We start from the raw sequence: 25,862 nt of genomic DNA on the forward strand, positions 1-25,862 counted from the left end.
TCGCAATCGAAGTGAAAAGCGAGTGTAACTCGTTCATAAAACCCATTTTACCCTGTTGTACAATCTTCTATTAAAGTGTTGTGGAGAATGAGAACACATGATAGTTCTCTCCGTCATGTTAAAAATAACTTAATCTTAGAAGTAAATATGTAGATGCAAGAGATAGATAACAGCGTCTTCATGCTGTGGTCGAGAATTAAAAAGAACTAGTATGTGTGTGAGTGTATGTGAGCACACTTATACTGTTCTTTGTATTTTGCTACATAATTTTCATCTATATTAATTTAAACCTTGCTCCTATTTAGGACCGACGTCTAATAATGTTTGTAGCTTTTACTCAAATAGCTCAAATAATATGGTCGAACACATATTTCTAAGATTACAGGCTTGTAAGGCACGGAGATAATCATCTGAGTTCAACAATTTGTACAACTATTACTGCTTAATTTTATATGCTATCAAATTAAAATAGGGTGGGTACTTGGTGCAACGGGCTGGTATCCGCAACTCGACGATAAAGCGCCTATTTTGCGTGTGGTGGGTGCAGGGTCCTACTCGTGCCACCCAAGCTCCTCCAGTAATCTCAGCAGCCTCCTTGGTTTGCTGAAGACTTCGGGGAGCGACCTTGGCACTCCAAGGTACTTTGCCCTGTAGTTGGCCACGCCGGAGCCCTGGAGGATGCGCTAGATATAGGTTTTTTTTTTTTTTTTGAGTTTCCTCCCCCTCCTTGCACGCTCTGCATAGAGGGCTGTCTGTGATACCTAAATTGAAAAGGTGTTTATTGTATGGTCCATGACCCGTTAGGGCGGCAGTTAGACTGCGAAGCTCTTGCCTTTTAAGTTTAATTAGTATTCGAGATAGACTGGCATTGAGCGTTGGGAGTGCTTCCCTCGCCTGTCTACAAACCGTAAGGGTGGTCCATGTATTATATTATATTATTATGTGAAGATTTTGTACCTTTATGGACCATTGGCAGGGGAGGGACACTATCGGTTCTGGTCCTACAGCGTCCGTCTCCGACCCTTTCCTGGCTAGTTCATCTGCTGCATCATTGCCACGTGAGCCGCTGTGTCCTTTAATCCACTGAAGAGTTACGTGGTTTTGTATCTCCATGAGTGCTTGATGGTATTCGTAAATGAGCCCTGAGTTTATGTCATAGCTATTCAGTGCTTGAAGTACTGACATACTGTCGGAGAGTATTCGAATGGAATAGTTCTTTACTCTTCTCTCTATGATTGCTTCTGCCGCCAACTTGATGCCCATGCATTCAGCCTGGAATACTGTGTTGTGGTCACCAAGCGGTGCTGAAATCCTAATATTGAGGTCTTCTGAGAATACCCCAGTACCTGTTCCTGAGTTTGTTTTAGATCCGTCAGTGAAGACTCGGACCTCTCTGGGGTTCAGTCCTTCGTTGGGATCTTCAAATAATTGTATCTTGTATTTTTTGTCAAAGATGTATTGTTTTGGGATCCTATCCACAACCGCCTCCAGTAACGGTTCCTCATTGACAGTCTTGTAGAGGATTTCTGTGTGTGGGGTCCTCTAAAATAGGGGTTTTTTTTTAATCTGTAAAAAATCTTGTTACAGATAAAAAATTAAAATATTTTATATTATTATTATTATTATATTATTTAAACCATTTATTTACCACGCAAAATATTAAATGTAAGTTATTGAATGACATAAAAATTACAACAATTACAATATTCAACCTTAATAATTACAATTACTATGTGGCAGGGGAGCAAGCTCAGCTTACACACTATTATTTTTATTATCATGTTATTAATTACCTGTCCTAGGGTGGTAATTGTATCAAGTCTCCATTTTCTGATGCCCTGATTCTCATTTACAGACAAAAGAGAAATAACACCAACAGGGTGTGCACAGTACGACAGAGTGTGCAGGGAACACGCAGTGTTGACACGACAACTGCAAGAGGCCAAAATGGCTCTGGCCGATGTTAAGACGTCTTGGAGTGGACAAATCGCATCTCTGGAGACTCAGGTAAGAATGAATTGTTCCGTTGGTTATACATATTCGCTATATATTCATAAACCGATATGTTCTGGACCCTTGGGTGAAGGCGCTATTGACGTTTTGCATCAATGTTTGTGTTGTCAGTGCAAGAAATTTGCTCTTTCAAAGCTCTGCTAAGGGTCTGAGACAATAAGTATGTAAAAGAAATGGTACTATTTTAATATTGTTTGTTGCTACACGAGTTGATGTGATGCATGGAGGATGTGGATTTACATGCATGAATGATCTATTTATAGCGTAAACTTTTTCTTCTAAACTTTTCGCAATATTAACTACCTTCCACCAACTTATCTTGACTAACTATGTTATATTTGTAAATTACCACGAAAACAAATGTAAATACCAATGTTGTTAAAAGCTTTAATTTTGTAATTATCAAAATTATTGCCCCTCTCGATCGCGGTTATTTTATGATACTTTATATAGCGAAACGTTTATTCGTCAGATATCAATTCCTAATGCCACTGCGGCTCAGTCGCTTTGTAAAATACCTGTTTTTTCTTGAGAATAAATAGGCCCCATAGGTTGAATTTTTGACTTTTATAGATTGACAGGTTATCCGCGTTGTTATATTACACAAAACATATACACGTATTTTTGTGATTTAGAAGAAATCGTTATCGGTGATAGCGCCACTATTATCAAACGGAGGTCGTATAACATAGGTGGCGCGACTATCGCGGCAAGCGGGGGAAGAGGGGGCGGAGCGGCGACGCGTAGAGGGGGAAAAGAAAGAACTGCAGGAGAAGTTGGTGAATATTACCGCCGAGTTGGAGAAGACGAGGCAACAGTTAGCTAACAGCGATGCTAAGGTAAGCTTTGATTATTTTTTCCGGTAAACTTCAGATTCTTTTTAAGGTAAAGGAAACTCACTTTCTCTGATGCGTGTAACGTTCTTCTGTGAAGGTTATAAAGAACACATTTGAATGATCTGTGTCCTTGAAATATATTTATAACATCATAATATACCAGAGCGCCAATTGTAGAAATTATCGGTGACATTTCATGTTATGACATGAAGACCGAAAAATTTAGTTTTTTTTTGCAAATTGCAATAATACTCCTTTATACGCTATACAGTTAGTAAATCGTTCATTGAATAGTGTTACAGAGTAAAGCTGTTTTTTGGAGACGTTATGATCTATTCTACTTTGGGTCCTACCTACATAGGAACGTCTGTTTCATTTTATTATACAAAATGGTAATAAGCGGAATCTGCTGTTTATAACGTGATGCTTTTCTGTATTCAGTTTAAGATTACCCAACAACTATGCTAAACGCGAAACTTTACGGTTACAAGCTAAACATTTATTGAACTAAACATGCATGCATAAATAACAAGCAGCCATCAATTCCTTTTAAACTTTTAACAGTTTCTGTCATTACAATTCAAAAGGGACCATTACAAACATTGACCTACTAACAAATGGACGTAGGGTTCGCGCTAAAAAGTGTCCGCACCTATAGGGCTTTCAAATCGCATACAGAGCGTCAATCGCGCAACAGTCTTCGTTTGTTCGACTGACAGCGCGGTTGTCAATCATGCAGTACTATATAATAACTTGTAAAAATTACTGCAGTAAAGTGTAAAAACAGGATTTTGTGTCATATTTTCACTAGACAAATGTATTGTGTTATCATAGTTTTCATTTAAAAGTGTTATTTGGTACAGTTTTAAAATTTTAATTTATATATAAATTAATTATATATAAATTAAATTTATTTATTTATATTAGATTAATTAAAATAATCAAATAGCTAACTGTCCTTTTTCTACACATTGCATTGCGCAAAGGATGAAAAGAGACCCATTACGTCAATTTCAAGAAGCCTAAATAAACTTCTTGGACATTTTCAATTGTTCGAACTATAAGTGATTGAAATATTTGGAACAAAGAAACTATATAGAGTCGTGTTGATTGTAATCTTATTTTTAACCGACTTCAAAAAATGAGGAGGTTCTCAATTGGACTGTATGTTCTTTTTTTGTATGTATGTTACGCGATAACTCATTATTTGTGAACCGATTTTCATGATTTTTTTTGTTGGAAAGGGGGTACTTCCATAGTGGTCCTATTTTATTTTGAAGAAAATAATCCACCTCTGGGGTGGCTGTTCACGCATGAAGATTCATTTTTATAAATAGCGCCTAACTTTAATTTAGGAACAATTATTTTAATGGTTGATTTTGCTATTTCTCCAATTCAATGCTTTTTCTCTAAATATACTTTGAGTAGTGAGAACCGATTTTTATTACAGTGATTTCTTATTAAACGTTAGCAATAACTTACAAAATATTGTTGTACTCGTTTTACTGCTTGGGATTACCTATCAGAAGTCAGAAAATACTTTTGCCCGAAATAACGTTAGCTCGAATTTTCATAATATCAAATGTATTTTTTTACATTTTGTTGCATCAAAATTACTTGAAAGCGTATCGGTTTTATTATAAATCGGTTTTCGGAATTATGGATATTTGAGTTTACGTTTAGTTGTATTATCGGTACATTTCTTATAGTACAAGCTTATTTTCACATTTGTAGTAATATTTGTATGTATGTATCTGCCCAACTCTTTATTATATCGTTAAGTGAATTTGTACAAAAGTCGTCATAATATATATAAAACATAATAATATATATAAAAATTAATTAATATTTACGAAAAAGGCTACTCCATTATTCTTATGTTCAAGTATTTTTCAGTCGAAGCTAAATATGGTGCGTTTTGTTAAGTTTCCAGTAGAAGCTCAATATGATGTTTTGGGCCCTGAAATTGTTGCAAGCAAAATTAGGCAGTACTGAAATGACGTTACAACTTAAATTAAATTTTTTTTTTTTTTATATTTCGTTAGATGTCACTACGTTTGTATAGGTTAACTTCGGACATTTTTTTAGTGGTTTTTGTATTTGACCCGATGTCCATTTGTTGGTAGGTCAATGATTACGAAACTAAATTCTGTCAATTACGCCAAAATGTCACTGTCACCAGGTTTAATAGTATACGTAATCAATATTCTTAAATCATTTGCTGGTCAATTGTAATGTTCAACCAAGTGTATTCTGTTTTCTTAAATATTTTCTGTAAATATAAATGCTTATGGCTGAAACGTCTGCGGTGTGAATTTGCAACGCGAAAATCTACGTGGTCGCTCAAAGTATCGTATAATTTGCTGAGTTTTTCGCGACACGTTATATGTTTACCAGTTTTATAACGCACACTTGGAAAACATGATAGATGGTTCGATATCCTTTGTCAGCTAGTTTCGGTGTTGTTGCATTAATAAATAAAGGAAATAATAAAGGTTCCGAAAAATAAATTAGATTACAGCGAACTAAGGCTAATTGTAATAACTAACTGACCTGCGTTAAAATGAGTTACCGAAAAATAAACAAAGAATAATAAATAAATCGCACAAGAAATAAAACAATGTCGTAACTCAAATTGTGGAATTGAGAAAACCCGATTGGAAAATTAAAAAAGTACCGAATTATTGCGAATAATGTGATTATTTTTATTTATGCATAATATTTAATTATTCATTTATAAACGAGTGCATGTATTAATTGGTTCCATTCTGTAATTTTTTGAACTTCGTGTTCAATTCCATAATTTTTAGTTACAACATTTGGTTTCACGTGTGAAATATTAGACAACATCACATACGAGTACATCGCTCTGACCCCAACGTAAGTGTATTATGGACATTGCAAACAATGGCGGTACCACAAACACGCAGACCAGAGGGCAATGTAGAAAAGTTAGATTTCTTCATTGACCCGGCCTTATATCTTAATATCGACCCGGGGGTGACCTATAACAAAGTCGAAAATATTTGTCCGAAATAACGTTTGCTCGAATTTTCATTACACCGAAAACGAAATTATAACGAAACAGTTGTTCTTTCAGGATATCGCACCCTTAGTAATATAAGGGCACAATCCAAAAAAAGTAGATTTTTGGGAAATTTGGGAATTGATAGGGACTTAAATAATAAATGGGATCAAACTTAAATAGCTCCATATTTCTGTTATATTTTTTGTACTATATGGGTCTAACTTGAAAGTGTTTTTGAACTTGCTTGAAACTTATGGAATTTATTTATATTATTTTTTTTTTTTATTGCTATTTATAATAATACATATATCAAAGAACAAATCTGCCAAATTTCATATTTATAACTTAAATAATAAGCATGTTATTTGAAAAAACAGTTGTAATGTAGGAATCCAGAATCTTATACATACGATTTCCCAAAAATCTACTTTTTTTAGATTGTGCCCTTATATTACTAAGGGTGCGATATGTTGAATGCTTATCGCAAAGACACGATTAGGTTCGGTTAGGTTAGGCAAAGTTAGGTTTAAAAAACATTTTTTAAACCTAACAAACAGTTTTTAATAAACATATTCCTCTCTAAATTACTTTCGAGGTTATGAAATTTCGACCAAACGTTATTTCTGGAAAATGTCATTTCGGACTACTGATAAATAACCCGACCCGGGACCTCAGAGATGGCGACACTATGAAAACTTCAGGCCTATCACTTAACTGAGTCCGTTCGAGGGAGTCTACTCCCGTACTCCGTACGACATCCGTCCGAAACGATTACTGTGAAATAGGTAATACTCAACTAAATCTTAAGATAATGTCAAGTATGAAGCTTAATTCGCATCATGCGCTAATTTGGTCAAGAATTACTTATTTGACAGTATTTTTTTATATTTATTACAGTAATTTAGACTCCCTGAGGTAGCTGCGCGGTGCGAGAGGAGTGACAGTATACGTAACAGTTTTAAAGATTTTTCTGACCATATTCAATAACAAGTTGATTGAAAAAAGTGCCAAATAGCTTGTCTGTGCATTTCAATTATCAATAAAATAATTTTTTATGGTCGTTTCACATGACAACAATTGACTAATTTGGTATCATCAATTTGGCCCTTATTCGAATCAACTTGCTATTTCATGGCGTCAGAAAAATCTTGTTGAAAATATTCCGTGTGCAGCGCGACATAACTGTTACGTAAACTGTCACTACTCCCGCGCGGCACAGCTACCTCAGGAACCGACTCAGTTAAGCGGTATGCCTGTAGTGTGCAAATCACTGAGGTCGTCAACAGTATTTCTTAAAACGACTTACCGATGTATGTCCTATGTTGTCACTCATAGTAGTATTTCCGTGTATAAGGTGTATAAGTAAATATGTATACGATCGCTTTTCAATTTATTATATGATTTACGAAAAAAATGGTTTTCGATAAAATATAAATTAATTTGGTAGAGTAGTATTAGGTCAGCAAGATTTTTCGGGACTTCCAGTATTTCATTCTATTATTGCATTCACATTTGCACAAAAGTTTTCGGTTACTTAATAATAATGCAGTAATATTAATATTTTGAATAAGTTCATTTTTAATTTACTTTTTGGAGTTTTTATTACTACCCATTATTCTATACTGCTATTCACATCGCAGTTCCCTTTCGGTTCTAAGGCCGCACATTTATAACATTCGTGAGTCCGTGTAGTAAAAATTAACATTGGGTGCACCAGGTGGTGCGTTTAAACGGCGAAGTTCATTCCCTGGCGATGGAGGTGAAGTCGCTGCGCAACTCGGCCAGTCACGCCGGAGTGAGTGCCAGCCTCTACAGCATTTAGCGTAGTCTAGTCTATACGTTAGTTATATCAAATCTGGTGCAACAGTAATTGAATTTAATTTGTAAATTGCACTTTTTACTATTTTATAGAATACAGGATAAGCTTTTGCTACTTTTAAATTTGCGTTACTTTGAAAACAAAATATCGAATTACTTATTATTGTTACACTGGATTAGCGATGTATAAAGTACCTATTAGTTATGTGTCGCAATACTGTAAAACTAGTAAAAAAAGAAAGTTGTTATTCATTTGCAATTACAGTGGCTGATGTCAAATTATATTCGTCCTCTTTTCTGACTAGTCGTTACCTGAAATTATTTAAGTTTAATAATAGACTCACCACATTTAATCACACGTAATTGCCTTAAGTCGGTCATAAACCTTTATGTCCATGCAATAAGAGCGAAAAAGACGTGACGCGTTTCGCTTCCGCTTAGATCACCGCGCCGGCGCGAAACGCACAACGCCGTTTTTGCTCTTCGTACATGGACATAAAGATTTTTCTGACTGATTCTCAGGTTTTTTTTTAATGCGATTCCGTGTCGATAAGTGTGGTTACTCCCTAACTGAATAAATTAAATTGTCTAAGAAAAATAACGAATTTTGTTAGGAGCATGAGCAGGTTGCATGAATTTTAAATCTTTTATATTATGAACTATGATAGTCAAATATATAGATAACATAAACCACAATAATCTACGTTCTATCATTTAAATATTTAAAAATAATTCGAATATTATTACATAAAAAATTGGGGTATTGTGTATAATGTCATGTTTTTACACAATGTACATAATTACCGAATAAACCCTTGTCAATTTGTTACTTTGTTAATATCGACAATTTGTGTCCAAAATTAACCGACCAGCGTCTATTGATGCGTCGTTGATGAGGCGAAAGTTGTGTGTCTGGATCGTAGTTAGGCTGGGTCTTTGCCTAACTCATTGGGAAAAGAGCGTGAAGTATTTGGCCTTGAGAAACATTTTACTGAGTACAAATGGTCTAGTTTCACATTCCGGACAATATGTTTTAAGCCAATCATTAGATCCCCAAATATATTTCACGACGTGAGATCCCCAAATATATTTCACGACGTGTGCCATTACTTTTTTTTATTTCCTTCGGATACCAGGGTCTTATATCCCCCATAGAAAATAAATACAAAAGAATTAGTGAGAAAATACTAGTAACAGAAGAAAATCAATATAACATCATCTGTGCTTACTTACCTTTCATACACTTTTCTATGTATTTTTTTACTTATTTCAGAATTTTATACATATAATTGACCTCTAGACACGTTGTAGATAAAAATAGTACGCAACAATCTGGTGAATATTTTATCTTATCACTCTTGTACAATATCACCAGGTGCTATCACTTTTTTGTATGAACGTTGTTATTTGCTTGAGTCCATCAAACTTAAAAATGAGTCGAAAGAAAATAGTACATTATTATATCAAATATAAGTATACTAATATGTTTCATGGAAAATTATAACTTTATTTTGATTGGACTAAAAATTCAATTTTTATCGCATTTAATGATTGTAATACGTTAAATTGCATTTTGAATTGTTACCAGCTTTTTAGCACTACAAGATAAAAAAAAATAATACAATTAATTTACAACTTTAATCGGATTTGATAAGCAAAGTAACAATGTTTAGTTCTTTGTCTTTATTTATTCAAGTTCAGTTGATTAGCGACTTCACGATTCGCGTGAAAGAGATGTTTCTAACTGCGCAGTAGTAAATGTATGAAAATTGGTTTAGTAAATTCTCACCTCCCCGTCATCCATAATATGGTTAACTTTCAGGTTAGTTTTCTCTACCTAATTTCGATGGCCATTTCTATTATTTAAATATTGTAGAATATTATCATGAAGAATTATTCGAGTGTGGTAAGTACACTACACTATTTCACGATAATTTACTCGATAATAAAAATAGCTACCGAAACTAGGTAGAAAAAACTATACTGAAAATTACGCATATCTACTACGATACCACGTTGTCAAATTTTATGTCGTTCACTACGTCCTTAAATTACTTTAAATGGACTAATAAATTCCTCCTAATCATCCTCCTCTTCGTTATCATCTTCCCCCTCGTCATCATCATGTTCTCCCCCTTCACCCTCCCTCTCCTGTTCTATACTACTTTTTAAAATACTAAAATTATTTTAAAAAGTGGTATAGTGTAAGAATTGAAAAGGTAAGGCAAGGTTGAGCATATGCCGCATAGAGCAAGTTCAGGTGACATTGGTGTCATACATGCAAGTCTAGCGCAGAGAGGCATACAGGGCACTACAGAAAAAAAAGAAAAGTAACTTTTTTTTTTTTCGATTACTAAACAGTTGCTTACAATATTGCGTCACAATAAAAAGAATACACTTATATTAATAACACTTTACAATTTTCTGTGAAAGCATAAAATAGTCCTAACTTTAGATAAAAATAATTTCTAGTACTTTTTTTTTTAATATTGTCACTATAAGCTTGGTAGCTTCATATTTATGTGTTATGAATGATTGATTTTTTGTTCCTATTCTATCAAGTTTTGTTTTATTGAATAAGATTTTTTTTTAAAGATAGATTTTTTGACGTTTTTTTGACGTTTGTCAAATACAAATTGGATATTTCATCATAGGACAATCGTGTCACTCTATTCCATGATGTCATGTACTGAAGATGATTTTTTTTCTATTTTTATATTGTTCTGATCGGTAGATATATTTATTTTGTAACTAATATAAGATTTTCAATTGTCACGAGTGGTCACATCTCAATTCACTAATTGCGTTTGGTTTTCGCGCACTTCACTTGCTTTGAGGTTGTAAATCATAATACGTAGGGTGTAATTAAATACAAAGTTACTATTAAACAGTTATTTATCTGAAAACGGTGTAAAAATAACATGGCATGATTATTATATAGAACATGAGACCAAATACTATCGTAACTCAAAATTGTGGAATTGAGAAAACATAATTTGATAATTAAAAAAAGAAATGCTGAACAGATGTTATTGCGAATTATTATTAAAAATAATGATTATTTTTATTTATACACCTTACTTAATTATCCATTTGCCGTTGCCACTAGTTCTATTGAATAGTTCTATTATAGAACTATTGGTACAAAAAGTTTTTATATTTTAACAATAATAAAACTAGGGGGAAAAAGTCATTCCATGTTATGTTACATTAGCTTAGTTCTATGTTTATCTCGAAAATAATATATTTTTTTTTAATGCATGTTACGCGAGAAGTTATCGCGTAACGAACATACAAAATAAAAAAAATACAGTTGAAGTCGACTAATAATCATTTGATAGAAGTTACCTGATATTATTTATTGTGTTCGGGATAAAAATGGAACTAAGCCAATGTAAATACTTGGAATGATTTTTTTCCCACTACTTCTATTATTCTTGAAATAATTTAATAGTACTACTTAATAGAACTAGTGGAAACGAGCCTAAATAACGAGCGTAAATAGGAGAAAAATATATTAGTATCATTCGGTTTTTTTTAAATTTTCAAATCGTGTTTATCTCAATTCCACATTTTTGAGTTATGACAATTTTTGGTTTCGTGTAAAGTGAAAAACCTACTAAAGCGACGCGAAGAAGAGTTGTGTTTCACCATCAACAACCAATAGTACTTTGTAATTTTATAGTATTATTATTATAGACTAGTTTTACTAGTTAGACGTACCAATATTTTTTTAATTTGACTAAGTCACGTGGTAGTGGACCTTTTATTAGATGTGTTAGATTCGAAAATCTCAAGATATTATTTTCTTTGATATTCATGATTATCCATGACGATTTTTTGCTAAAAATGACAAATAGTGAAAAAACGAAATAAACACGAAGAAAATCTTTTCTACGTGTCGAAAAGTCTGGTACAAAAACATGACACGACGTTCCTAGCGGTAGCATTTTGTTGTTTCAATTAATTTTATAAATAACAAGATAATTACGACAAAAAAGTCGTTAACAACCAAAAACAAAGATCTGCAACAAGTACATAGAAAAATTCATAAAGTCCGCTAGTTCGATTCGTGGCTTAGTTGACACAGCGTCTGGGACGGTTTGCTGGAAAACATTGGTTCGAATGCAGCCGGATCGAAGGAATTTTTTCATAGTGTTCGATCTTTTGATTAATAATTATTACAAACTAGTGGAGTAATTGCACAAAAATAATTGTATATCATTGTGGTTAAACACCGTGACATTCAATAAGCTTAAATATCGTCGGCTTATTGCAAGAAGTTACTAATGCCATATAAATTATATCGTAGTTAATGACTTCTTACAATAAGCCGACGATATTATCAAGAGAATTACCACGATATATTTATTTTGAACATTTCGAACCCTGATTAGTAACAATATTATTTTGCTTAAGCGGCGTGGATGTGACTAAAATATGAAAATACTATTGGTTGGTGAAACTTCGCGTTTGATTGATAATGGACGTTCCGTATCCATCAATACCCTGTTAAAATCAGTTCACACGATTCTATTTTTATACATCCGTTAGTTTTACGTCGATTTAGTATACGTCTTTGAAGTAGCTAGTTATAACGAAATATTACAGTATTACAATTTAAGGTGTTTGTGAAATATTTTTGATGTACACCTAGACCAAAAAAACAACCTTTCAAATATTAAATTTGTTTTTGCTGTGTATCATATTCAATATTTTAAAAAGTTGTTATCACATAACAAAATATCATCAATGATAGCACGTGGTGACAAATTTGGGTACGTCAGTTCTTCGTCAATCGTTTAATGACACAGGTGCGCCCACGCATATTGAAACTCGATTGTGATACATAAAATAAAATGTTAAAATTGTCTTCTAGAAATGATCTTTATCTTGCATTGTGATAATTAAAAAGCTAATAGTGGTACTGTACATTCCAAGTAAGTTTAGAAAACGTATTTTATTTTGAATTATGATTAAATTTTTATTTATATTACTTTTGATGTTCAAAATTATTTTTCTTGTGTTTTTATACGGAATAAATTCTGTTTTCAAATAGTTATTTTCTTTTTTACTTTTTTCCTTGGCTTTGTTTACATTGGCTTTGCTAATTTGCTTGTGTTGTTGGTTTGTTGTCAATTTTGCATGCTGATAACGTATGGTGTTACAATGGACTTCACTTAAAGATATAATGCTGTTAATATTCTTTATTGAGAATTGTAGTAGCGATTTAATTTGCAGTATAAAAAATGGACAGTTTGCGTACCTTAACCTTGGGTGTACTAATATTTATAAATACTAACTTTTATTACTTACTAGACTTGGGTTATGGATATGTTTTGTTTTTATAGAACTCGTTTGAATATTGAACTGTATATAGTTCGTACTTTTTTTTTTTTTTTTTTTATGACATTAAGTAACGGGACGAACAAGTCGTGTGCCTGATGGTAAGCTACACGCCTGCCCATAACAGTTGTACTTGGTCTTAATTTACTGTATCGATCGACAATTGGTATATTTTAGAATGTACGTTCATTTCTGGTTTTACCACTTAATATACTATACGGCTATAGTACACTAGTCCAAATATACTCATGATTACAATTTTTATTTATTTAGACATTTATTTCAGGCCACATGACCCATATAATATGACAATAAAATAAACTAAACAACTAATCTACACATATATTGCACTTGTTGACGACGACGTGTGGCGCAATCTGGTGTCATATAACCGGCCGCGGAATCGCCGATATATGAGTAATGAATGTAGTGGGCGACAGGTACAGCAGCGTCGTCGGTGTTGCCGAACGGAGCAATAAGTTCGATCCTGTCGGTGCTGTGCCACACAGGTTATGGCTGGTGGGCTTCCCCTTCCTCTTCATCACGTTTGTGAAGCCGTGCTCATCGCATTGATCCGTCTGCCTCTGTGGTTTTTCGGAGACAGGCATACGGGGATTACTTTTACTCTTAGCCGATTGCCGCCTCTCGGATTTCGAAGTGGCGGGTCGGCTGCTAGAAGCGGCCACAGCGGCGTATGCATGTACAATGTTCATATAAACAACTTGCACTAGCCACATATTATTTCGGGCGACAACGGCACAGCACAGTTATGATTATGAAATCAAAGATCGAACACACACGACGAGTGCCGAAAGCCAGTACAAAGATCTGTAACAAAAACACAGGAGAATTTCAACAGCTCGGTAAGTGAACCCGTAGCTCAGTTGGTAAGAGCAATGCTACGGTGCAGCATGAACCCACGTTCAAGTCCCACCGGGTCGACGAAAACAATAATGTTTCTGTGTGTTCGATCTTTGTATTCATAATCATAGATAAAGTTAAGTTTAATCGAAATGAAAAGACGATTTGAAACTAATTCTTTTTTCAATTTAAACGTTCTGGGATAATTATGTGCTCAGTGGTTCACATTCACAATGTTAATTAACCTTTTTTAACGTACCTTTAAATATGTCCATGAGTATATTTGGCCCAAGTTTTTTTCTATTGCGCCACTAAAGTCATCGTCGTCAATATGGATATCGCTCCATAGCTGTCAAAGTTTCATTAATGGAGAAGGTTTATCATGTCCATCATGCTGAACTTGTCCGCCTTGGTTTGATAATTTCATACGCCACTAAATTGTGATGTCACACAAAGCTATTGCCGTCTCTTTCTAACTCCTGAGATGCGTATGCCTAATTTTCATCTCTATTATGTTGTCACATTTAACAATTGAAGTCTAGGTACGTATTGTTTATTGTGAATTGACGAGCATGTAATTTTCTTTTCTATTTTAAAATATATTTCTTTTCCTTTTTGTATCAATATGATATTTTAAAGTACGCCTTTGTAAGATTAATCTATCAAGTCAAGGGGACAGATGAAATGGTAATTCTCGTTCTTGATTCATCATTTATCAAGTCCCTTCAGGATTGCCCTTACCGGGAGCGTTACCTTTGCTAAGCGAGTGTTCTCTTGACGAACACATTATATCCCGAACCGCTGTATACCTATACAACAGTTGTAAATGTCTTGTTTGTATTTCGCTCGCAGGACCATATTACTAACTTCATAAACTACGACTTTTGTTCCACGACTTATTACAAATCGCAAGAAATTTAGCAAAAATGAACTTTTTAAGTTTTTGTTGTGCTATCTAATACTTTTTAACCGATTTCAAAAAAGGAGGAGGTCCTCAATTCGACTGTATATTTTTGTTGAATGTATGTTACGCGATAACTGATAGCACGGCATTTGTGAACCAATTTTGATGATTCTTTTTTTGTTGGAAAGAGGGTAATAATAATAACACACACACTCTACATAGCCCCGCACTAGGAAAACCCTGTGTCGCGGGTGCCATGGACAAACACATAGACAACCACAAAGTTACACCCAAACTCACGAGAGAAATAAATGTAGGCCACACAAATATTTATCCCGGAGCAGAAATCGAACTTGGGACCTCTGCGTGGCATGGCAACCGTTCGGCCACGAAGGCAGTTAAAGAATTGGAAAATTTGAAGAAAATATTCCACCTATAAAGGTGGCAAACTAGGGGATGAATGATTTTTGAGGTCGGTTTATGTACTCTGTACTGATTAGATCTGTATTTAGTAGTAACGACGACCCCCACCTTCGCTCCTGCGTGTTTCTTAGACTGGTATTTACGCTAGCGCTTTCTTTTGTTACCGCAAAGAGTTATCAATCACAGCTTCTTAGCGACTATTTAAATATTTTTATTTTTGTACGAAAGTAAAATCTGATGATAGATAGTAGATATATAGATAGTAGAGAGAATAGTCATATAACAAACGTTGTTTCTTATGGTAATAGTAATATTAGTCCTGCTAGGTTGTTAGTTTTTTTACAAATAGGTAGCCGTGTATAAAGTATCTTAGAGACAATAAAAAAGATATAATAGTGATAGTAATGTAATTTTAATTTTGCCGTAGTGCGTTTGTTGTTACTTAAGGTTAATCCTTAAGCCTGGTTCACATGACAAGTGTTAGGCGCGCGTCTAATGCTTTTACTACACTGATTCGACGCGTGTTTAATGTTTGTTATCTTAACCGGGCCTAAAACAATATTTAACATTTCCTTAAGCTAACTAAAATGAATGTGCTCTCAAAATTTCTTTTATATAATCTCAGTAAAGAGTACTAAAAAAACTGACCTCAAAAGTCATTCCTCCCGTAGTTTCCCATCCTTAGAGGTGTTATGTTTTCTTCAAATTTAAATCGGACCACTACCGAGGTACTCTCTTTCCAACAAAAAAAGAATTATCAAAATCGGTTCACAAAAGTTGTCGCGCAACATACATACAATTTTTGGTGAAATTATAGGCATATGGGACTTGTCAACTTATGTCTCAGGGTGACGGGCGCAGTGGTAGTGCCCCTCAGAACTTTGCAATTTAAAGCTCTGAGTGGCACAGTAACTGTTATGGACAGGCGTGTTGCTTACCATCAAGCGCACGTCTTGTTCGTCACGTCACTTGATGTTATAAAAAAAATACAAAAAAAAACAGTCGAATTGAATATATCCTTTTTTAGATGTCGGTTAAAAAGTAAATTTTATGTTGTTAAGGGGCCAATGTCAAATGCGTAGGTGCTTAAATAAAATTAAACCTCCGGGCACTGATTTAGGTTTCGCATTAAACATTTTAAGTCGGGAATCATCGTGCATGCGAAAGTTTTACATAATACTTCCAAAGTATGAAGTCAACATCCAATATACAGTGATACCAGTCGAAAGCATATTATCAAATTGGACAGCGGCACACCATGTTCCAATTCGAACAGAAGTGTCAAGATTTGATGTTCATAAAGCGTCCAGGGTGACATATTGTTAGTTGTATGTTCCTAAAACAATAACAGTGTGATTGACCACCCCTCTACCAATCGGAAGTTTATGTTACCACTTTTGATGTATTACCTACTTAAGTATTATTACGAGTCTCCAAACGACAAAGTATATATACATTTACTTACACATTCTTCGAGATGTCTATAGTGACGCAACTGTAATTTTCCTAACTCGCTCAGAACACAGGTTATTATGTATTAAACCAGTCCGACTTCTCGGTTGACACTGGCTAGTTCGGTTTTGGTCACGCTAAAACGCACGATAGTTTGGGTGATTGTTCGGTTTCATATTCTGTTTTTGCGTTCTATATCAAAAGATTGTTTATGTTGTGTGTTAGTTTGCTTATGTTCGTTCAATTCTGGTGTTGTAAAAGCGGTTGTGTTGTGTAAACAACTTTGTACAGGTTGCAACGGTTTTGCGGAAAGTAGAGTTAGTAGAAAATGCGATAACAAGTTTGGAGGTTTTATCGTTTGTACGGCAAGGTATTAATTTTATACTTAACACTTTTTTACATTACATTTTAATGAATTTTACATAAAATGTAATTCATACTCAGACGTGAGTGACTTGTTTTCTTACAATAATGAGGACTGTTTTGAATAATTTTAATTAAAACAATAATTATCCTTAAGTCTATTTTTCCTCGTGTCTCAGCTATTTCCATAAAAATAATTAGCTGAAATTAGAATTGTATTAGATCAAAATTCTATCTTAGTACCAATTTCGAATGTTCTCGAAACAAAATTTAACTTTTTACACAAAATGCAAAACGGTATGACCAAAAAAAATTTTTTTTAGCGTTTATGATTTATCGTTATTAGTTTCACGTAACGACATTGTTTCTAAACCTTTCTCTTAGTCACCGAATATTGAACAATTGCTGTCAATGGTTTACATTATTGATTATATTCGCTTCGTACGCTTACTAACAGTACTTGTTTTAATAACAAAATGTTGGAATTAGACATTGTAGCCCACTAAAAGTTCTTCACGCATTTTATGTTTTTCAATAGGTCTTGTATAGAACATTTCAAAATATATAATGTACATTATGTATACACGTAAAATTAAAAATATTATTTTTATGAATAGAAAATAATAATTAATTAACATGAATGACACAAAAATATTCCTAAGCTGCAGTAATTTTTTCGTATTTAAATAATTTTTTCGAAACCAAACGTTAATAAACAAAAAGCAAATATATGGGATTTAGATCCGAAAAAATAGTTTCATTGCAATCGCGAAAACCTAAGAACTTAGCAAATAATTTGGCTATATGTTATATATATATAATATATACATATAATATGTATATTATGTCTATCTGATTCTATTGTATTAGATTCGTTTATTTTTTGCAATTTGTATTGATAAGTTCACTTATAAACTATACAAGTATAAAAATAGACTGTACTATACAAGTATAGTACAGTCTATTTTTTAATGCAAAAAATTAAATCGAATAACGTTGCAGGAAAAAGCAATGGATCTTCAGACCAAAATAGAAGAATTAACACAAGAAAACAAGGAATTGTCAGAAGCTCTCGAGAATGAGAGAACGCTGGTCAAGATCCTCAAAGAGAAGGTGGATAAGTCGAACAGGCTGTACGACGAGCAGCAAGCAGAGATGAACCATTTAAACTCAGTGGTGACAGATATGCAGCATGACTTCATTGATGTACAAAGGAAATATGACAAGTAAGTTTTAGACACACGCTGCAATTTGACAGCATCGCAGATAGAAAATAACAGTAACTTAAAGCCATCGAGTATAAAGCCAGAAATAGAGACGAAATGTTATTCAATTTGTTTGAAATCTATTCTGCCAGATCATTACGGTGACAACTGCGCTCCGATTGGCCAAGTCGAGTTTAAGTTGAGCTTTGCTATAATGGACGGAAATTGCAAAATTACATATTTAATATTAATTACCGATGAAATGTGATTCCGTTTGTTTTGTAATTGGATGATTTGCTGTTTTTCCCACACCACCAAATGAAACAGCCCCCATTGGTAGATATTATCTTTATTACAATAAATAGGTAGGTCAATGATAAATATAGATTATTTTTGGAATATACGGAGACGTACACACAGGTCATTTGTTGGCGCAGTACTATTTCAGTTTTCTAATTTATGATTTCAGTGCAAACGAGAGTTGATATTTAAAAATGATATAAGGCCAATTTGCGTGATGAGTTGCCAGGTATGGATGGCTTTTATTTTGTCTCTATTTCTGGTTATATGTTTAGTCGATGCCTGAAGGATAGTGGAGCCCAACTACCAGCTATGTAAAATAATATATTTTATTAGTGATGGAAAAGTGGAAGAAACGAGGAAAAATAATTTAAATATACAGGATAATTTTAGTAATTTTAATAGTTAAATTTAAAACCTACAAATCAGCGCTGGGCTTCATACCTTTTTGTTGAATCATCACCATCAACTTTATTTATACGTCCCACTGCTGGGCACGGGTCTCCTTTGAGGCGAGGGTTTAGGCCATAGTCTGCCACGCTAGGCCAATGCGGGTTGGGGATCTCACACGTTTTCCGAGGGTTGTGAACCTTCTTCGACGTGCAAATTTCATCACGATGTTTTGTTTCACCGAAAAGCTCATAGTAAATTTCAAATTAAATTTCGCACATAAATTCCGAGAAACTCAAGAGGTGCGAGCCCGGATTCAAACCCACAGCGTCTGCTTGAGAGGCGGTCCGTCAAACCATTACGCTATCGCAGCTTTTGTTTAAGTATTCGTCTTAGTTAAAAGTTGCCTCAGTAGGCTTGTATATAATGCCAAAATTTATTTGTCTTGACTCTGGTTGTAGAGTGACCATAAATAATTTGTACAATGAGAATTACCACTTGATATTTTACACAAAAAGTATTAAATAAAAACAGAATACGGGTGTACTGCCAGCAGTCATACACACAAAAGGGCGTGACACAACATTTTTATTCGATTTAACTAGGACATGGACACGCATGTGAATGACCTTGCATTAAAAATAATTTGTTATGAAACTGCAATAAAGTTTTATCACGATTAGGTCGGCGTTGGTCGTCGTGTATAGTTACGAGTAGCATGAGAACATCTTTGCTGAGAAAATCTTCAGGCTAGTTTCTCTATCAAATTTCGTTGGCAATTTAAAAATTAAAAATTTAAAAATTGGCAATTTAAATAATAAATTATTGAAGTATTCTAGAAGATTGTCTGAAGTATTCGAATGTTAATTCTTGAAATGTGGTTAAATATTTCACCACGTGGTCTGTGTATTTCACGATATTGTCTACGTTTACGTGTATATTATTATTAATGCGTATATATTATACGCAAATACTTAAACAATAAAAATTGCCACCGAAATGAGGTTAGAGAACACTAACTTTAAAGTGACCCATTTACTCATACAAACATCTTTGACAAATCGTTGATTTTCATGAATAGTCGCCCCAAACTTCCTTTAATTGTTCCATCCTCTAAGCCCCAAACCGAATTAGTTCATTTTTGAATTATGACAGCTACGTATAGGTAGAGGATATTCAGAATGTTTTGAATTTTAGTGGGTATAAGTCGCTGAGCTTTCCGTTGGTTACAATAATCGCAATTCGTCGGCTTTACGTGTCACATATTATGCCTACTTTTTTATGTGACAGGTGTTTTGAGATAGGCCGTTTTTCAATAGGACCATCAAAAGTCAATAAATTCAAGGTGAACATTTTAAATATATTCAGGTGCAATCTTAAGATTATTTAAATGTGCCTTATTTTCAATGTCAGTAGAGTTGATTTTTGTTAAATCCTTCGGTAGGTGGATATTTATTCAGTATGAATGGTCGGATTATTTAGTATATCTAATACACTAGAAATACGTCATCGTGTGTTGATTTCTACGTGCAATGAATAATAATAGTTTATAATAATAAGATGGTCTAACTTTATGTCATAGGGGGTCTAGACGTAGGCTAGGGTTACCTCTATGTTGTAAGTATACCCAAGATTCGCACAAAGCGTATAATTGTTTTTTCAAACAAACCAACGCTTCGGGTCCTTTACAGGTCCCATGTCCAGTCAACCGTGACCATGGAACCTGTAAAGGGCCCGAAATGTTGGTTTGAAAAAACAAATATAATTTTTCCGGATTTAAATCCGGAAAAATAGTTTCATTTCCTATGTGTAACAATCGCGAAATTCTAAGAACTCGATTTGTTTCGTACTTTATTTTACTTTGTATTTTTTTTTTTTGCCTTTTTTACTTTAGTCATTATTGAAATACGATACCACCTCTGTGTTGAAGAGTTTAATCTGTCCGATATAATCACGTATCAGTGTTCCGGCCTTTACTTCAATATTTTTTCTACCTACTTATGATACAACGTAATTTTTATAGGTGTTACGCCTTATATTTTTTGTTAAGGATATTTACGGCAAACTATTAAATAAATACTTTTATCTTTATTGTACCAGGTACATGCAAGTTTATTATTTACGCGTAGGTACGCTAATGACGTAACTTCGCTTTATACGACTATTTTTTGTTGTTATTTTCGACCTAGAATTTTTAAGGACATCCTTGATGTTGTCGAATATGAACGCCGAGATCGACCTTTTCTCATGCTTCCATTTAAGTTCGCTCCTTATATTTGTGTTATCATTTTTCTACATTGGTTAAATATTGTTGGCGAAATGTAATAAGAATATATACATAACCAAGTTTTGTCATGAAATATTTCAACTCTTAACAACTAAAACATTGTCAGGGTCAATTTTAGGCGTAACCAAGTTATGAAATGATCTGTGAATATGGATAGCACTTACGGAATTATTTTCGTTATTCTGTTGTAGGCGCTATATAGAGGGTTTCTTAAGCCATTGGTAGTGGCAAGAGTGTCAAGCAAATTTATTTATAATGGTTGGATCTCACTTGTCGGTACAGTTCACCAGAGCGTCAATACAAAACGTGTTTTATAAACCGTACGTAGAACTAACTTTTTTTGTCAAATTGATACGTATTCAAGACTCAAGACGAAAGTCTATGACTAGTGTGTGTTGCCAGTGATCACATATGGATCAGAGACGTGGTCCCTCACTATGGGCCTCATAAGAAGGCTCAGGGTCACTCAGCGAGCAATGGAGAGAGCGATATATGGATAGAATCAGAAATGAAGGAATCCGTAGGAGAACTAAGGTAACCAACATAGCTCGAAGAATTGCTCAGCTGAAGTGGCAGTGGGCGGGGCACATAGCTAGGAGAACCGATGGCCGTTGGGGCAGAAAGGCTCTTTATTGGCGACCGCGCACCGGACGACGCTCAGTGGGTAGACCCCCAGCCATGGGCGTCGTATGGCTGAATGATGCTGTATTCGGGATGATCAAAAACAGGCCATTCTAGATACCTCATTTTTGTAGACTCTAATTCAATAATTGTTCAATAGTTGTTTGATATAGAAAACACTCAGAAGGCACAACTGACATCAACAATCAGATTTTGTAAAAAAATAAAAAAGTCTTATTTGACGTTTATTGAGTTGGAAACAAAGGATTTTACTTAGTAATGTACGGAACTGTGCTCTTATTATTAACTGAATAGCACAATTAAAGGCACAACCAGAGATGTGCAGTGGGTAAAACTCTATCAACCCGCCCGGCTTTTAATCGAGTTTTTACCCAAAGCCCCGTTTTTAATCCTTTCTGCCCAAAATCGTGAGCGGAAGTTTGGTATATAGTTATTATGTAAAAAATGTTTTTTTTTTTCGAAAACGAGGCAACTCCACACAATGTTCACCTTGCAATCCTGTGGATTCTCACTGCTAAGGATGCACATTACGATTCGATTTTAATGAAAATCGATTCAAGTGCATAGAATCTAATGATTTTTTGAATCGATTTATTTCAATGCGATTTTCAAGCGACTTGATTCAATACAAAGGCAAATCGAATCGTCTAGATCAGAAGCAATAAACATTTTGTTACAATATCATTAAATTTGAACAAAATTTATTTACTTACAACAAATATTGACTTCTAAATAGTTGTTAATGGGTTTTATTCCGATTTAAACCCGGCGTTACAAAGTACCGTGCAAAACCCGGGCGCTTGCCCATCTCTGGGCATAACTGACTATAATTGTGCCATTTAGTTTAAAATTCAAGAATTAAAAGTCACAATTAAAGTTATAATTATTTCAAGTCAACTCAAGAGTAACGTGACGATATGTCCCGCTTTTAAGCTTCGTGTCCTGCTGTTCCTAAAATACTTAAAAATGTTCCGCTCTGACAAAACAGGACACCTGTGACAATATATTTAAAAAATGGCGCGAAAGTGAAAAATAAAGCCAGTTCACCAGACTGCACAAGATTAGTTATTTTTTGAACTCTTAATAATTAAACATTTTTAGGCCTTTTTAATTTTTTTGAATCGTCAAAGTTTCGTAACTATCATGAATATTATATCATTAAAGCATATTATTTTTAAAACAATAATAAACTTACAGGCGTCCCGCTCTGAGGGAAAAAAAATAATGGTCACATAAGGGCCAAGAGAAGTCAAACTAGGCTTCATTGTAAAAACTAAGTGTGTTTACATGTATTTTTCTTTATACTATTGAAATATTTCAGGGAAAAACGCGAAAAGGACGAAGCACTGCTCCGCAACGCACACATGTCACAAAGCATCGAGATGAGCCAATGCAATGTGCGATACCAGGAGACCGAGATTACGGACCTTAAGGCCAAGATTACTGAATTGGAAGGAATCGTCGCGCAACATAAAGAGGTAACTCACGTTTGTACAAGCTGCGGCAGTGACCTTTTAATTTCATACCTTTTAACCTCCGTGGTCTAGTGGCTTGCATACCGGCTTTCTTTGTGTGGTCATCTCTGAAGTCTCGGGTTCGATCCCCGGCCGGGTCAATGTAGAAACTAACTTTTCTATGTTGTCTCAGGTCAGGATGTTTGTGATACCATCGTTGTTTCGGATTTTCATAACACAAGTGTTTCAGTTACTTACTTTGGGATCACAGAAACGGAACGGAACCTACCAACGTTTCGGGCCCTTTACAGATCCCATTGTCACGGCTGACCACGACCAAGTAACGTTGGTGTGTTTGGAAAAATAAGTATACGCGATTTATGTCCGAAAAATAGGTTTATTTCGAGTACCTAATAATCTTCAACTTCAACTTCCTTAAGGAACTAGATAAATCGTCTTCTAAGTAATATAGTAAATTAACAAGTAAATAAAGAGACATGTATAAAAGCTTTATTTTACTTCAATACATGAAAACAATTAATATCAATCTGCAAGTAATTACCTTATCGCGGCATTTTAAGGAAATTTTATTCATGCATGCATTTAATTTATTTAATTATCATCAGGTAAAAATAAAAATGGTACATAGTCCAAAAATCCGACTTAATGTAAATGTAACACAAAACCGATTGTTTTTACAAACGTTCGTTGAAGACTGACCGACTGGTTTAGTTATGCAAGGTGTAAAGGATTAAGGATAAATTTTCCTCATCATTTTGAAAAGCAATAGTAAAATTTTCATCAGGACCGTTGTAGTAGAAAAGTAGTATTCCATTTTTTTGGAATACAACTTTATAAAGACTCAATTCAAACCATTTATACGTCCCACTGGGCATGGGCCTCTGTCAGGCGAGGTGTAGGCCATAGTTCGCGACGCTGGCCCGGTGCGGGTTGGGGACTTCACACGTTTTCCGAGGTTTGTGAACCTTCTTCGACGTGCAGGTTTCATTATAATGGTTTCCTTCACCGAAAAGCTTATGGTTTTCAAATTAAATTTCGCACATAAATTCCGAATACATCAGAGGAGAGCCCGGACACGAACCCACCGCCTCTGCTTCAAAGGGCGGTAAGTCAAACCATTAAGCTACGACGACTGCATAAAGACTACGTAGATTATTTTTATCCTAACGTAAGTAAATACGTATCATTAATTAAACATTATTAACATTGTTTATGGCAGATCCAGGCGGAATGCATGCTAATAAAGGAAAACGAAGTGGCCCGAAAGACTGAAATCGAACAACTCAAAACTCGAATACATGAGATGGCAGAGAGCGAAAGCACACTCAAAAAGACTATACAAGACTTAGAAACTGAAATCTGTGATAAAAATAAGGTAATTTTTTTATACCCTCCACCACCAAACTACAATAGTCTTAGGGCGCGTTTTCGTTATATCGCGACGACAAATAGTCGTGCAGTTAAAAGTGTCGTATGTTGTATATTTAAATGAAGTTATTAAAACATAGTTCAACACGATTAACTGTCGTTGTCAAATGGGAACAGCTAGAACGATAGTCGTCCGACTATAAATGAAACATCACGATAAAAATGTGACGACAGGTAATCGCAGTTACAAACGATTCTGTCGTGCAAACGACAAGGCGGCTGCCGTGAACCGATAAAATGTCGTCACTATCTAGTGGGAACAGCTACACACGACAGTCGTTCAACGATAAAATAAACGTCTAACTACAAAATAAAACTTACGACATAAAGGGAACCCGTCCTTAATACACAGCACCACTACGACTCGAAAAAGATCTCTAAACAAGAAGAATACGCTATAATTGACAAGTCGTCTGTGAGACGTCTATAACACTTATTAACGTTATCCAAAAAAAAGTCGACCATATTGCAAAGGTGTAAGGTTTACTTTCGTTTCTTATAACAAAGAATCTATTTTACGATGAACAGAAAATAGAAAATTTATTAAAATTAAATAAATTAAGGCTCAACGATTATATGAAGCAACACCATGGATAATACAGGTGCGACTCATCATTTTTATACTCCAAACTACTTTGGACATAATAAAATACGGCAGTTTTCACGATTTTTAAGGTTTTGTGCGAGATAATTGACATGACCATAACGTACAAAGCAAAAATGGCGGACTGAGCTCAAATATGCGGCACTTCGCGTACTGTTGGCACACGTGTTACGGCCACTAAGTACTTCTACTGTATTTATTGTTCTATGGTCAGTAATGTTGTTAGTGTACATCCGTAATCTCATACCATTTAGAGATAGGCATATTAGGTTAAATTTTTTTGAGGGTTTAATGTTCTGTTTTCAGAAAATAAAAACTCTAGACAATCGGATATCTGATATGAAGAAAACTCTCCAGCGAGAATTGCAGAGCACCAAGTCTGATCTCTCCTCGGCAGAAGAGCAAGATATTAGCAGAAGGTACCTTTTTAAATATTGTTAGTATTGGACTAGGGCTTTATTTCCGGGAATCTTGCTCTCGTAAATGT

At 34.5% G+C, this 25,862-nt stretch overlaps 1 protein-coding gene across 4 annotated transcripts in view; it reads left to right on the forward strand.

Moving 5' to 3' along the window:
* LOC113236378 (golgin subfamily A member 1-like) overlaps positions 1–25,862 on the forward strand; it is a 31,576-nt gene that overhangs the window by 4,548 nt on the left and 1,166 nt on the right. For 2 of the 4 annotated variants that reach the window (XM_026472410.1, XM_026472417.1), the window contains exons 7-13: positions 1,856–2,007; positions 2,706–2,852; positions 7,595–7,672; positions 18,047–18,270; positions 23,190–23,346; positions 24,563–24,718; positions 25,682–25,794. In XM_026472410.1, coding sequence (XP_026328195.1) covers positions 1,856–2,007; positions 2,706–2,852; positions 7,595–7,672; positions 18,047–18,270; positions 23,190–23,346; positions 24,563–24,718; positions 25,682–25,794 — 1,027 coding nt within the window. The remainder of the gene's footprint in view (positions 1–1,855; positions 2,008–2,705; positions 2,853–7,594; positions 7,673–18,046; positions 18,271–23,189; positions 23,347–24,562; positions 24,719–25,681; positions 25,795–25,862) is intronic. The other 2 variants (XM_026472424.1, XM_026472431.1) reach the window with 2 other exon arrangements.

The sequence above is a fragment of the Hyposmocoma kahamanoa genome, unplaced genomic scaffold (genome assembly GCF_003589595.1).
Source record: "Hyposmocoma kahamanoa isolate Upper Pololo Valley unplaced genomic scaffold, ASM358959v1 102, whole genome shotgun sequence".
NCBI classification, from domain to species: domain Eukaryota; kingdom Metazoa; phylum Arthropoda; class Insecta; order Lepidoptera; family Cosmopterigidae; genus Hyposmocoma; species Hyposmocoma kahamanoa.